Source organism: Notamacropus eugenii, chromosome 4 (assembly GCF_028372415.1).
Source record: "Notamacropus eugenii isolate mMacEug1 chromosome 4, mMacEug1.pri_v2, whole genome shotgun sequence".
Classification (NCBI taxonomy): Eukaryota; Metazoa; Chordata; class Mammalia; order Diprotodontia; family Macropodidae; genus Notamacropus; species Notamacropus eugenii.
Window position 1 is genome coordinate 69,299,881 of NC_092875.1, and position 14,872 is coordinate 69,314,752.

The 14,872-nt window shown below is 41.0% G+C and overlaps 1 protein-coding gene across 2 annotated transcripts in view; it reads left to right on the top strand.

Moving 5' to 3' along the window:
- BSG (basigin (Ok blood group)) overlaps positions 1–14,528 on the top strand; it is a 30,991-nt gene extending 16,463 nt beyond the window's left edge. For both annotated transcript variants that reach the window (XM_072601724.1, XM_072601725.1), the window contains 6 exons: positions 249–331; positions 4,942–5,081; positions 5,522–5,798; positions 9,549–9,573; positions 11,278–11,347; positions 13,237–14,528. In XM_072601724.1, the coding sequence (XP_072457825.1) occupies positions 249–331; positions 4,942–5,081; positions 5,522–5,798; positions 9,549–9,573; positions 11,278–11,341 (589 nt within the window). In that variant the 3' untranslated portion in view covers positions 11,342–11,347; positions 13,237–14,528. The remainder of the gene's footprint in view (positions 1–248; positions 332–4,941; positions 5,082–5,521; positions 5,799–9,548; positions 9,574–11,277; positions 11,348–13,236) is intronic.
- The last annotated feature ends 344 nt before the right edge of the window (positions 14,529–14,872 follow it).

Genomic DNA, 14,872 nt, shown 5'->3' on the forward strand with positions numbered 1-14,872 from the left:
TTCAAGGGAGTCTCATACCCAGGGGATATTTTGGGCTTGTATTTTGCTTTCTTTTTAGAATTCCACATAGACTCAACTTTTTCTCTCCTTTAAAAAATGTGGGAATTTGTATCTCTTAGTACTTGGGTGCAGTACTGGCCAGCTATACCTTTGATGTCTGTGTCCTAAGAGTTCCACTATACTTGACTACAACTGTCTGGTTTGTTTGTTTTTTGTCCTCTTTACCTTATACCTGTTTCCTCTTTCAGGGTTTCGTCAGATGATAGATCTGGGGAGTATCAGTGCATTTTTCTTCCAGAACTTACAGGAAAGGCTGATGTACAAGTAAAAGGTAATGTCTATCACTGGATGGGAGAAAGTAATTGTATATGTAAATTTTTTAGCCAAATGTTTATTTATTGGAGGTTAAAGAATTGAGAGAATCTTGAAGAAGTCATTAGGGAGCCACAGGGAATGTTTATATGGGAATATCATAAATATGGCTCCTGAAAAGATTTCTTCAGAAAGCAGTTAAATACTGGTATCCTGATGTTTGTAAAATCCATACTCAATGCCTTTGTGAGTAATCCTTAGAGTGTGTGTGGTTCAGACTGAAAGACCTACTGGGGCCCACTTCTACACTGAACCTAAAGCAGCCTACACCTCATACTAAGGAAATAAAGTCAAACCCTCAGAGGACTTCAGGAGACCTTATGTGAAGTTTTATATAACTAGAAAAAACTTGGAGTTTTAGAAAAATCATAATGTGCAATGGTGAACATTTCTTGTAAAAAGTTAAGTAGGAACTCAAGCTTTTATTTTTTTCTTAGTAAATAAAAGTTACCTTAGAAATAAAGGGATTTATTGTTGGCCATATTAAACTAATCTTGTCTTGTGTGTGCTCTTCTAGAAGAGTGAGTTGTATAAGAATTGGTTTGCAGATAACAAGGTTAACTTAACTGTAGGTCCAGTAGCCTTCTTTTCTTAGAAGGTAAATTAATGGGATGCTATACAGAAAAACTGGCAAGATGGAGTAAGATAGTATAGAGCGATTATAAAGCCCTTATTGTTCAAAGAGCTGATTTCTTCTGTAAAGTAAATCCTATTTTCCCATTTACTTTTTTAATTCTATCAAATATGTTTTTACAAAACCATTGACAAGAAAGGGATTGTCTGTGACATTTCTGGTGTTGTGTGTAGACATACGTTTGCCATTCTATCATACTATTTTACCCATATTACCTCATAAAGAATAGAATTATATTTTGTGAGATTCTAGTGCTGTCAGCACAGAGGTAATTGAAGTCATGGGAGTAAATAAAATTGCCAAGGGGAAAAGTGTAAGGAAAAGTGTACCAAGGAGACCCTTAGGGAAACCTTACGTTAAAGGTTTGAGAAGAATCAAGGAGAAGTGATTAGAGAAGGAAGCAAGAACCAGGAAATGTGGTCTTGGTGCCAAGAGAGGAGAGTCTTTCCAATAGGAGAAGATATTCGACTGTTCTAAAACTGCAGAGAGATTAGAGACTAATGATGGAAAAAATTGTGATCTTAGTGTAGTTTTAGAATGATGGAGGCAGAAATTCATTGTAAAGTCCCTTTCAATACCAGATATGTGATCTAAGGGACAATTTTGGTAAAAGATTAAGGAGAGATGAGTTAATGAGGAAATAAAGCCTTTGGGTCTTGAAAACTTTTTCAAATTTAGCAGTAAAGGAGAAGAGATGTCAGATGGATAGGTTAGGGAAGGTCGAGGTAGGAACCAAAAATTTTGATAGTTGGGAAGAAATTAATGGCAAGAAGATTAAAAATGCATATACCTGCTCTGATAAAACTCAGAAATCTCACCAGACTACATAATGATCAAGAAATACACTGAAAAAGTTTAGTGAATTCTTCCACCTGTGAACTACACAAAAGTTAGCCAGAAGCCCTGGACTGTAGGAAAGAGAGCTTCCAGAAAAGCTACCACTAGTGCAGGCTAACCAAAATATACATACCCTGCCTAGCTGTATCCTCAGATAAGAGGACAGAGGATGCCTACTTCCTAGGAAGCTCCATGGAGGTCAGCTGCTGAGAGGGGCAATGACCAGTGTAGTCAATGTGGCACTCAGAACCTCAAAGGTCAGTTTTAAGGGCCCAGTCCCAGATGGAGTTCAGTTCAGTAACTTAGGTGACAGTTCTAAGTAGGGCTTTGGCATATGATGCCAAAATGCATTGCCTGTACTGACTGACCATTCTCAAAAATTACAGTAGATCCAGAGATACCCCAGAATCTAACTTCCCAACAACCTTAAGCAGTGGTTCAAAGGAAAAAAATTCCCCCGAGACTATATGAATATTTAGAAGAAATGAAGCAAGAGTTTAAAAAAAAAAAATAAAACCTCTGGAGGAAAGAATTAGAAATAGGGTAAGTGGCTTAGAACAGAAAATAGTAAATCTTACCCAAGTAACACACCCAGAAATCATGACTTCGTGAGATAGTGAGAAATACCAGAGCAAATCCAAAGACTGAAATAGTAGGAGGAAATATAAGGTAGATGATATTAAAAAATCTGATCTGGAAAATAGAGATAACTTGAAAATTGCTGGACTCCCTTAAAATTTTTTAAATGCCTGGATACCGTATTTCAAGAAATTGTAACTGAAAATTACACAGATCAATTAGAACCAGAGGGCAAAATGAAGATAAAAGGAATCCACCGATCACCTAAAAGGAACCCTAAAACAAAAAGTCCCTAAGAATGTTACAGCAAAATCTAGAGCTTCCACATTTAAGAAAAAATACTGCAAGCAGCTATAAAAAATTCAAGTACAGTATCAAGGAACCACAATCAGTCTCACAGGCAGCTTCATTAGAGATGAGAAGAGATCTTGGAATACAAAGTTTCCAAAGGTGACAAAAGATACAGGCTTACAACCAAGAGTAATTTACACAGCTGAGGATCCTACAGGAGGAAAAAAACCTTTTACTACTTCATCACAATTTAAAGAATTTTTAAAAATTAATTTTTAAAAATTTAATGCTTTTTGGGCATTCCTGTTGTATATGTGTATAATGATGGGAGAAGTGGTAGAGCAAGGTCCTGGAGGAATCAAGGGAATGGAATCAAGAGTACAGGTCTCTACAGTTAGTAGTCATAGGTGAGTTATAGAGATAACTGTCTACTTTTGTATACAGTGACTGGGGACCATGTTGGGAGTATTGGCAAAGAAGAGTAAAAGTCTTGGGAATGTTGCTATCAGGAATTAGGAGTAAAGTGAAACTGAACAGCAATGACTGCCCAGCTAAGGTTAAGTACCAAGAATTTGATTAAACTCAATTGGCATTATCACTCATGCCCAACAGCCATATAATAGGACTGGAGAAATTTGTTAGAGATTACTTTTGTGATTAGAACAAGGATTCCCCTTATCAGGATTGCTGAAAGGTCAGTGCAGTAAAGGATCCTAGAGTAGTAACTAGTAAGTCATTAAAGTGGCAGATGTATGGTCATAGCTGGATATGGAAACAAGTGAAAGCAGAACAGAGGAGTGAAGAAGGAAATACAGAATAAAAGGTCACACTAAGGGTGTGAGAGGTACTGTGAGAGGTGGCCATAGAAGCCTCAGTGACAGCAGTGGGAGAGAATATTGGAGCAGCTAACATGTGTTGAGCCCTTACTCTGTTGGATCTTGGAAGTGGTGTAGTTCTTCGAGATAGTGAGGTCCACAGTGTGCCCACATCTGTGTGACTTAGAGGTAGAAGGGGATGGTTTCGTTGGGGTAGAAGTGACAGCAAGTTTCTAGGGATGCAGTCAGCATGATTATTGAAATGTCCAAGGATGAAGACAAGGGATGAAGGGAAGAGACAGAAATGATGAGCCACTAAATTCATATAATAGTTACCTGCAAATTAGTAGATGTCCAGCAACGAGGTGGATATGGTAATAACAAATGGAATGAGTGGACCTTGAAAAAGGAAATGCACTTAGTTTTAGAGAAGTAATTTGGGAAGGCAGTGAGAAGCAGAGTCCAGATTGCCTGTTTCTCCTAGCCCTGTGAGTTGAGGAGAATGGAACCAGTGAGTGTTCAGCAATAGGGAGGATGAAAACAAATGAAATATCTCCTGAGGAGAACCAGGCTTCTCTGTTGACTTGAAGTAGTAGGAGGAATGTTGTACCTTAAAGAATAATAAATCTAAAGAAATTAGAGAACCCTGAGAAGAGTTCGATAAAAGATGAGAGCCAATTAAAGTGAAAGGAGTGGGTATGTCCAGGGACTGAAAGACTCGCTGAGCAGCAGTGAAAATCTGGTTAGATACTATGGACAATATTGGTATCAGGGTTTGACAGTTAATGCCTATGATCTTCCTTTCAATGAGTCATTAAAGTGGCAGACCATGCGGTCGTAGCTGGACTCAGCCCTTCTCTTGCCTGGTTTTGTGTGACTGTTCAGGGAACAGGGGTAAAGGGGCAAAGTACTGTAATTTTAAGTTGTTCTAGAGCGTCTCTTGTAGCAACACAATATATTTATCAGGAAAAAAGTTCAAAGCTATAAATCAATTTTTGTCAAGCAGATTAATTCCAAAGGAACAATGGAATGGGCACCGAGATCACTGAAAGCAGGTGGTCGTGGGGCTTGCTGGGAGCTGGAGTGAGCACGGAGGGTGAGCAGGGTTCAGGAGCAGGGACAATGACATCCACCCTCTCCTAAAGCAGGAACACTGGCTAACAGACATCAGGAATCCGGTCCCAAAGGGCTGAGCCTGTGCACTTCCTCCGTAAAACTTCATTGCTGGAGGAGCTGTCTGCTATTAGTCTGATGCAGTCTGAGAGAATTCTGAAGCTGGATCACTTAGCTCAGGGCAGATCTGGGGGGAGATATAGACGTCCTGCCTCTGAGGCATTGCTGCTGACAGGTTTGGAGGCAGGGCTGTGCATGGAGTGATTTTACTTTAAATCTCATACTTTCTCCTCCTTTTAGGTCCTCCAAAGATTATGGTTAACAAGAAGTCAGAGCATGGGAATGAGGGAGACACAATAATTCTTGCGTGTAAGAGTCAGTCATTTCCCTCTATTGAACAGTGGAATTGGCACAGACAGCATGAGCTTGAAAATTCCACAGTAAGTATCACATGGGATGTCTGTGAATTACTTAGAATCTCTGTGGGGCTTTGCAGTCTACAAAGGCCTCCCACATAGTCAGGGAGGCGGCTAGGTAGGTATTAGCATCACAGATTTCTCTCCATTGTATAAATGAGAGCAGAAGATCAGGTCACATAGTTAGTTAGTGTGGGGGGGGTTAGAATAGCATAGATTAAGGTTTTGAAAGGACTGAAGAAGTCTCCTTTTACCTCTCATGTTTCTGAGGGAGGAGTCTGTGGCCCACAGAAGCTGTGACTTGCCCAAGATCTCATAGGTCGAAAGAAAATGGCAGAGCCCAAGTTGGAAGGCAGTTCTGTGATTTCAGATCTCTGTTTTTTCTTCCCATTGCACTGTGCTGCCTCTTGGGAATGCTGGCTTTTAAGTCACCATTCTCTCTGATGATAACTCCTCCTTTACAGAGTATTGTAAATGGCAGTGAAGGGAGGTACTTCATAATAGAGACACCTGAGAAAACAGAGCTGCACATTCAAGCAGCAGATTTGGAGAAGGATCCTGGAAAGTATGTCTGCACAGGTTCCAACTCTGAAGGCTCGGATTCTGCTGTGATCACCGTGAAGGTCCGCAGCCGTCTGGCTGCCCTCTGGCCCTTCCTGGGCATTGTGGCAGAGGTGCTGGTCCTGGTCACCATCATCTTCATCTATGAAAAGAGGAGAAAGCCTGATGATATATCAGAAGGTAAGGGGCTTCTTCATTAAATGTACCTGATTTTTCCTAACAAGGTGGGAAGGGAAGGGCAAGGGAGTAATTGGCAGAGTACTTACAAATCAGAGCACCACAGCCCAGAATCTAGACCACTGGCTTTCATAAAGAAAATGAAGACTTGACTCTTCAAAGTTCTCTTCTCCATAACAATTCCACAATTACATGTTGAATGACTTCTGTATGCAAGACATCATTCTTGCTGCTGTAATAGATGCAGAGATGAATAAAAATATAGATGTCTTACCATCTATTTACAGTGAGCACTTGAAAAAAAATCTCATCTTCAAGGAACTTGGACGGTGGGGAGCAGTCGATGCAATGGTCCAAAAGAGGAGTACAGACAACATTGGGGAAGTGGGGGGGTGTAGTGGAAAGATCGACAGCTCGGCAGTCAGGAGAGGGGACCGGGGTTCTCATTCACCAAGTAATTGGACATTACACCTTTTCTTCCTGGCCCTCATTTTCCCCACCCGTAAAATTAGATGCTCTCTAAGGCTTCTTCTGGTTCTGACATTCAGTGTTTTATGTGTTCCATTCCCTTCTAGCTCTTAATATGCTATGGTTTTGCTACATTCCAGTACTCAGCATGTGATTTTTTTTAAGCTTCCCCCTTAAATTCTGCCCCTGAATTTTCTTTGCTGAAAGCCTATGCATGTATTTTTTAAAGTGAACCCAAGCTTCTGCAAAATATTTTCACTGCTGGTCCCTGTTCTTTCATCTTTGTTATGTTTCATAGCCCTGAGGGCTTTTGTGACCCAAGCCAGACACCCTAAACCCCTCAGGCCCTCCTTCGGCAAATACTAGTCTGTTGAAAAGAACTTTGGACAAAAGGTTACAAGTATGGGTCTTGTCCCTGACATTGTGAACTTTGGTAAGTCAGTCATCCTCTCTCAGTTCTGTTGTTGTCAGTTGGAGATCAGGTACCTCAGTGAGGGAGTGAGAAATGCCAGGTTTCTTCCCTCTTCTTATAGGAGAGGCCCATACTGTAGCAGAAAAAGGATTGTGTTATATATCAAGGAGGAGCTGGCCTCATTTCCTATAACCTCAAGAAGGAATTAATTTTTTTTTAAGGTTACTAGCTTGATATATCAGGGAAATGTAAAAGATGTTGCATATCTAGATTTTAACAGAGCATCTGACAAAGTCTCTCATAACCTTCTAGACAAAGGTGGGGCCTTGTGGGTAGGATGATGATAATATAAGGGTATATTTATAGCTTCTTAAATGTCCAGACCTGCAGCTCTCTCTGTGTCTTGGAGCATGCTTCATCTTCTCTAGCATGCTTCAGGGTTTTCTCTTTAGATCTAGTATATTCAACATTTTTGCCATTATAAGACTTCGGAATTTTTAGTAAAGGTATGAGCTCAGTATGAACCAATAGTGTTCCATGGTCATTAAGAATGCTAAGAGACAGCTGCTGTTTGAGGAACAAGGGAGATGATATAGTCTGTCCATCTTCTGCACTGATCAGACAGTGTCCAGAGGATTCAGGTTTGGGCAGCTTCTTTTCAGAGAGACGTTAAAAGAAGAAAAGTAGATCCAGAAAAGAGTGACTGAGATGGGGAAGACACAAATGAAAGCCAGATGAGGAACATGGGAAGAAAATAAAGGAGATAAGTGGGAAGGTAATTGTTGCCTTCAGGTGTCTAAAGGATTGTCAGGCAGGAGATTTGTTCTAATTCAGAACAAGGACTCAGGAGATGGGAGTTAAATTTGGGCCCAATCTCCATCTGGCATTAGATGCCCTTCCTTCTTCTGGATTGGCTCAGTAGAGTGAGTTACCTTTAAGTGGAAATGTTTCAAGGAGGGACTAGATGACTACTTGCAATGTTGTTGTGAAAGGAGATTCTGTATCAGGTAAGAATTGGACTGGATTGCCTTTGGGTCCCTTTGAGCTTGGAAGTTCTGCTATTCTAGGACTTTGCCACATGTGATTGATAAAATCCCCTTCTTGGGGATTTGTACATGCCTAGGGGTTTGAGCATCCAGCCTTTTTTCCATTTACATGTTTGTTAGAGGGGGAGGAATGGGGAGAAATACAGGGAGGAAAAGGTCCTCTTCTGGACCACCTAGATGTTTGGGGGTAGGATTGTGTGATTTTTTTCCTTCAACTAAATAAATGAAGGTACTTTTCATTTAGCTGAGAAAAAATCTTGTCAGGCTTGGGATGCCAGAAATTCTAGAAGAATTCCAACTTTTTCAATGGCAGATTTTCATTTCCCACTAAGCGATAGAGATAGTTCTGGAGGGTCTATTCCTAGTTAGAAGAACATAAGACTTCAAAGGGCATTCCCCTGTTCCTGCATTGCTTGGTGGGTAATAGTACCTGTTCTTAAACTAGCTGTTTCTAGTTCTATGGAGTTTGTTGTCATAGGTCAGTAGGAGACAGTAGTCCAGGTTAGAGTGACAACTGCTTCACTTTTTCCTTGTTTTCTCCTTCTTGCTTCTGCTGCTAGCTGAACCCCCACGTGGTAAGTGAATGGCACTTCTAGTTGTCATTCGGCTTCAGCCATTACATCAGCTGTTTGAGTCCCAAGCATGAACTCCTTGACTTTGCATGACTTCTCATTGTCATTCCCTTAACTCTCAGGAAACCTGAGCCAAGGCAGCATCAGCTCCCAGACTACATTATGCCTGCTTGCAGAATGAATGAAAGCACCCTGTCTTTCACACTTTCCTTGACTGCATGTGTCTAGCATCAGGAATCCCCCAATATTAACTGAAAGCTGTCATCACAGTTTAGGGTGGTGGGTTTGAGCACCAAATTTGTTACCTTCACACAGATGTCTATAATTCTAACTCGTATTCTTCCACTTTCTTATTCACTGGATGAGGTTCAGATTTCAGTGACTGGCATACACACGAGTCGCTGAACGGCCTTTGTGTCCACTCTGGCCTCTAGAAGGTGCTGGGCATCCTGTCCTGTCAGTGCATGAAATCGTGGAGGCCACATTTGTATTGTGCCCTTGAGACCTTTTGTATCTGCTGATCTTCTCTAAAAAACAGAGAAGCTAATCTTTTACCCTCCCTCTGTCATAGGGAGATTGTAAGCTTAAAAATGAGTTATATTCAGAAACAGTTGGAAGGACCTTAGGGATTGCTTGTCTAGTCCAACTCCTCCATTTTGTCCATAGGATTTAGATCCAAAAGAAATTTTTATGAAGGAAAATAAGATGAGATGAGGGAATTGGTTTGTCTAAGATCTCATAATATGCTGGTGTTAAAACCAATTTCTCAAGAAGAGGTCATCATTCAGAAGTTTTAAGAAGTCAGTTGGCACAGGGTGGCCTTGTAAGGCATTGTGATATAGTCCCATGCCTCAGAGGCTTCCAGGATCTGGTAGCCACTTTTTAAACATGAATTCATCCCGGGGGGTGGGGCTCACATGAACATTAGACTGAACCAGGATTGCAAAGACCTACCTCCCAGCAGGAGCTCTTCCTCTGGTTCCCTATGTAACCAAGTGAGTTACTTCCCTTTTGGGGCTTCAGATTTCTTGTTTGTAAAATGAGAGGACTGGACTCATGATCTCTAAGGCACTTTTCCACCCAGATTCTTTTATAACTCTGAAGTATGTTCTCTTGGGCAAGTTTGTGTCATTTATTAGGAACCAGGAAAATGAGGGTATGTGGGAGAATGATCATTAATAGAATTAGCATGGCTGTGAACTAATCCTAAGGTTTTTCATTTTTCTCTCTTCTTGGTTTCCCTTTGCTTGAGAAGATGAGGATGGCGGGTCTGCCCCACTGTAAGTATTGTTTGGTCACACTAGGAATGAGCAGAGAGCCACTTTCTAGGGTTTGGGGGCCCAGCCTTTGTAAATAGTGTACCGGGAAGGGAGCTAAGAAGGCCATAACAAGTAAGAAGTGAATGACATTTCTGGGGGTAATTTTCAGGTGAGACACCTATTCGGTGACAGCTTCTCAATCTTGACTCACATATCTTTGGTGCATCTTTTTAGTGCATTTTAGATTCATCCATTTGAGTCAGCTAGCATTTATTAAGTTCTTACTGTATGCTAGGCACTGTGCTAAGCAGTGGGGATACAGAGAAAGGCAAGAGACACAGTCCCTGTTCTCAGGGAGCTCACAATCTAATGGGGGAGACAACATGATGATATATTCTGTATAAACTGGGGTCATCTTAGGGGGAAGGCGCTGAGATTATGAAGTACTAGGAAAGGCTTCTTGTAGAAGGTGGGACTTTGGCTGAGACTTGAAGAAAGTGGGGGAAGCCAGGAGGCCAAGATGAAGAAGGAGAGAATTGCCAGAGAAAGTGCTGACAGTCGGGAGATGGAATGGTATGTTTGAAGAACCCAAGAAGGTCATTGGATCAAAGAGTATGATGGGGGTGGGAGTGGGGATCTAAGGGAACAAAGTACAAGGAAACTGAAAAGGTAGGAAGAGGCCATGTCATGAAGATCTTTGAAGGCTAAACAGGACTTCATCCTTGATCTTGAGGTAATAGGGAGCCACTGGAGTTTAGAATGGAGTGGGAGTGAGGGAAGGATATGATGTGGGGAGATCAGTTTAACAACTGAGTTGAAGATGGATTAGGGGTGGGGAGAGACTTGAGAAAGGAAAGTCAGCCAACAGGATATTGCAAAATCTAGATATGAGATGATGAGTGCCCACGCCAGAGTGACTGCATTGTAGGAAGACAGGAAGGGGCATATACAAGCAATGTTGCAAAGGCAGAAACAATAGAATTTAGCAGCTGATTGGATAGGAGGAATTGAGAGAAAATATCCAAAGATGCCTCCTGGATTGCAAGCTTTGGGTGGCTAGGAAAATAGGGTATCCTTGACAGGAATCAAGAAGCTAGGGAGAGGGGAGGACTTCTAGAGAATGCATGAATCTACATTTGGACAGGTTAAATTTAATAGGTCTATGAGATATCCAGTTCAAGAAGTCCAGTAGCCACCTGAATGTGGTATTGAAAGGGCTGGACAAGTAGATCTGAAAATCATCTTTCATTGAGATGATCGTTGAATCTATGGGAGCTGATGAGATCACCAAGTGAAAGAATATAGAGGGTGTAGAGGATTCAGGACAAAGCACACAGCAGACTGAATGTCAATCCAGTAAAGGAGACTGAGGCTTGGTTATACTAGGAGGAGGAAAACCAGGAGAACCTAGAGAGGAGAGAATAGGAAGGAGAAGAAGGTGACAGATAGTGTCCAAGGCTGCAGAGGACTGAGAAAACACCAATAGATTTGATCATTGAGTTATTAGTAACTTTGGAGAGAGTGGTTTTGGTTAGAAACCAGACTTGAAAGATTTAAAAAGAGAGTGAAAGGAAAGAAGTGGAGGCACCAATGATAGATGGCCTTCTCAAGGAGTTTAGCCACAAAAGGGAGAAGAGATATAGGCCATTAGATGTTTGGCTCTCTGCCCAGGCTTCCTATTTTCCAAGTATGCCAAGAGGTTCTCTTCTCTCTTTATCTTCGTAGGAAAAGTGGCTTGTCTCCAAATGACAAAGATAGACAGAACGTTCGTCAGAGGAATGGCAACTGAACAAAGGTAAGACTCTTCCTTATTCTTAATAAGTTTAGAGTAGTGAATGGGAATTTATTTGAAAGACTGCCAAGTCAACTTGTCATCTCCACTGGCACCCACCTTCTCATAAAGACAAGATCACTGTCTAATGGGATATTTAAAGTGTCTTTAAAAACTCGATTCAGCACATAGAATTTCAGATTCATTAAAGTTTAAAACAAAAACTGGACCATGGAGAACATCTGGTCAGATCCCATTGTTTTGAAGATAGGTGAACACACCTGTTGTGTAATGGAATAAACCTTATTGTTTGCTGCATTGAGTTGGCCCTGGCACAACTGGTGCCTTGGGGTAACCAGGGGTAAATCACTATCTGTTTGGGCCTTAACCTCCTCAGCTTCTTGGACTAGAAAGATCTCTAAAAAATCTTGTTCTCAAAAAAGCTGTGATTCTAAACTGTGCCCCTTGGGGCATGTGGCTCTTGGATATTTTCCTCATTTCTTCCATAAGTTTATAATCTAAGTCATTGAATTACCTTGTTCAAGTAAATGCTTTCCCTGTCTGTAATAAGGAGTGAGCTTAAACACACTAAGACCTTCACTGCCTGACATTGTGATCTGAATATACACATGATAAATAACGAAGTAAATACAAATAGGTTTTCGTTATGGTCTGGTTGGCACAGGTGTTTCCTGCTTTTTGTAAATCTCCAATATATTTTGAAATTTTGTTTTGCATCAGTAGATAAATGAGAAGCTTGAAATAAAAGTATTGGTTTAGTTCAGAGATCTTGATCTAATTTTGTTCTGGTTTAGGTCTAGTTTGAGCTGGTTATCTTAGTGAGATCGACACAGGGACTGGACCTTTGTTTAATTAATTTAAGGAACTCCTATGTAAGGCAGTTCCCTCTGCCAATTGAGATGATCTCCTCTTGTACATCTTTGAGTCTTCTGTGCCTAGAGCACTGAGTGGTCATGGGACTTGAACCCAAGTCTTTTTGGCTTTGAGGCCAGCGCTCTGTCCTGCACTATGCTGCCTCTCACAAGCTGCCTCTAAATACTGATCTGGCTTGTGGCTTAATGAGAGAAGCCCAAAGAGCTTGATAAGTTAGTATGATTTATTTCAGCTTCTGGTTCACATGTCATTTTGGTTTCATTCATCATAAATTAGGGGATCATGTTTTGCTTTACTTAAAGTAAAAACTCAGTGTTTTTGATCTGAATAACAAGTTGTCTGTTGCTCATGAATAGGCCTGTGTCTTTTGTATAAGACTTATGAGTTCTTTGTGAACAGAAATAATTGCTCACAAGTAGAGAGTGCTTTTACATCTCATTTGTGGCTCACAAACACCTCATTGATATAACAATATCCTCATTTTACTGATAAGGAAACTGAGGCCCTGAGAAAGAGACTCACACAAGGTTACTTTGGTTGTATATAACATTGTCTCAAGTCATCTAACTAGTGCTCCTTCCATTACACAAGGCCATTGTGAGAGCTGAGTAAAAAGTATGAATTATGTATTCCTAGAATATAAGCAATAATTGGGGAAAAGGTTTTTATCTCTTGGAATCAGGAGACCTGGATTTCAGTCTTTGCTTTACCACTAATTTGACAGATGACCATGAGTAAGTAGCTATACTTCTGGACCTCAGTTTTCTTTATAAAATAAGGTTGGAGGTTGGGAGGACTCAACTTGATTATCCTTGGAGATATAGCCAGTAGTAATAAGGCCCATCAGGAGTTTTAGTTAATGGATTTACATCTCTTTTTTCCCTTATTCCACTTTATTCCTTACAGTTTCAGATGATCAGCAGTGAAAAGATGGGGGTGAAGTAAAAAAAGCTAATCTTTTAATCAGAACTTTATAAATGGAAAAAAACAGAAAATTCTCTTCACTCTTTTCTCCCCAGGTGACTTCTGATGAAGACCTCGCCTGGATGAATGTGTGTGTGTGTGTGTGTGTGTTTCTTTGCAGTGTAGCATGGAGTATATTCATGATGTATCTTGCAAAATCCAAGTTGTCTTCACCAAGTTATAGCAAACTAGGTTGTAAATTCAAGTACTTTTTACAATTGTTGGAGGGTGATGTTTTATGTTTTTGGTGTTTTGGGTTTTGTTCCCTCCCTCCCCGATATAAATTTTTGTCCTCTGCCTATCAGTCAGTCTGGTCTCTGGCATCAGTCCCAGGGGACGTGGGGTAATAGGTATCACGGTCTATGTGCCTGTGCTCTTCTGGATTTCTCTACCCTTGTTCTGGGCAATGAGTCACAGAATTGGGGAGAGTGTTCTTTTGGCAGGAAGAGTTCTTTCTTTTTTTAGAGGCCCAGCTGCCAATAAGGGATAAGATTCCATAGCGGCTGGCCACGTGTTCTAAAAGGGTAGAGTATGTAATATTGTGTTGTATGGGGGGACAAGTCCAGTGGGGCAGAATATAATCTGCTTCTGCCCAACTAATCAAATGAGGTGGCTTAAAAAAATTTTTTGTCCTGCTAACCTGCCTGTCTGAAGCAATTGCTGTCTTATCTTTTTAAAGAAAAACCATATTTAAAGCCACAAGTATTACTTGCAATTCTTGGGAGATATTCAGATGACCTTTTCTGTATGACATGATCTGACCTCAGCAGTTAAGAATAAGTGATGGGCAAGCAGCTACAAAGGCCCCTCTCCTAGTCCCTGAATGTCCTCACTGGCAGTTTGCCCACACCCTGAAAGGTCCTTTGCTCCTTCGCTTCACTATGTAACATTTGATATCCCTGCAGGGAAACCCACACCACCTGCTTAACAGAGTGTTGTTAGGTTAATCTCAATGTTCCAAGCTTGCCATTCGTGGCCTTTTCTTCCAAAATGCTACCTTCCAGCCAGACCATATAAAAAACAGAATTGGAAATCTAGGAAGGGTAATTGTGGTAATAATTTACTGCACAGACTTCTTTAGTGTTGTCATGATATCATTGGCACAGTGGAGCCAACCACACAGTAGGTGGCAGGACTGTTGTGTTTTCGTAGACTAGACAGGCGTAAAACAGTTTGTTATCAACCTATTCCACTTGAAATGTTGGCTCCTTATCCCCATCTGCCCTAGGAACCTGTGAGTGCATAAATGTGTGTGTAGTCTGTGCCGATTGCCAGTGTTCCCCTAGTGTTTGGAGACACCCCTGCCTGTTAACATTTCACCAATAAAGACATCTTTTTCCATTTTCCAGCTTTGTGTTCTGTGTGGTACTAATTGTGTCAGCTCCCAGATAGTCTAATTGATTTAATTTGTTGGACATTTCTTAAGAGCCTCCTGTGTTGTAAGACTGTCTACTAGGCTCAGAGGCTACAAAGACAATGCAACAGTCCCTGTTTTCCAAGGATTTGCATCCTACTGGGAAGGTAGAACGTTTCCACAGCAGTGAAAAACAAGATAGCTTGATTATAAGGGGAAGAAGAGAAGACAAGAGTGCATCCCAACAGGCAGGAGATAAACAGAGGCCACAAATGGAATATTTGGGAACCTTCATACTGGTGCTCATACTTTGTCCCCTCAGAACCTCGTCACCAGGC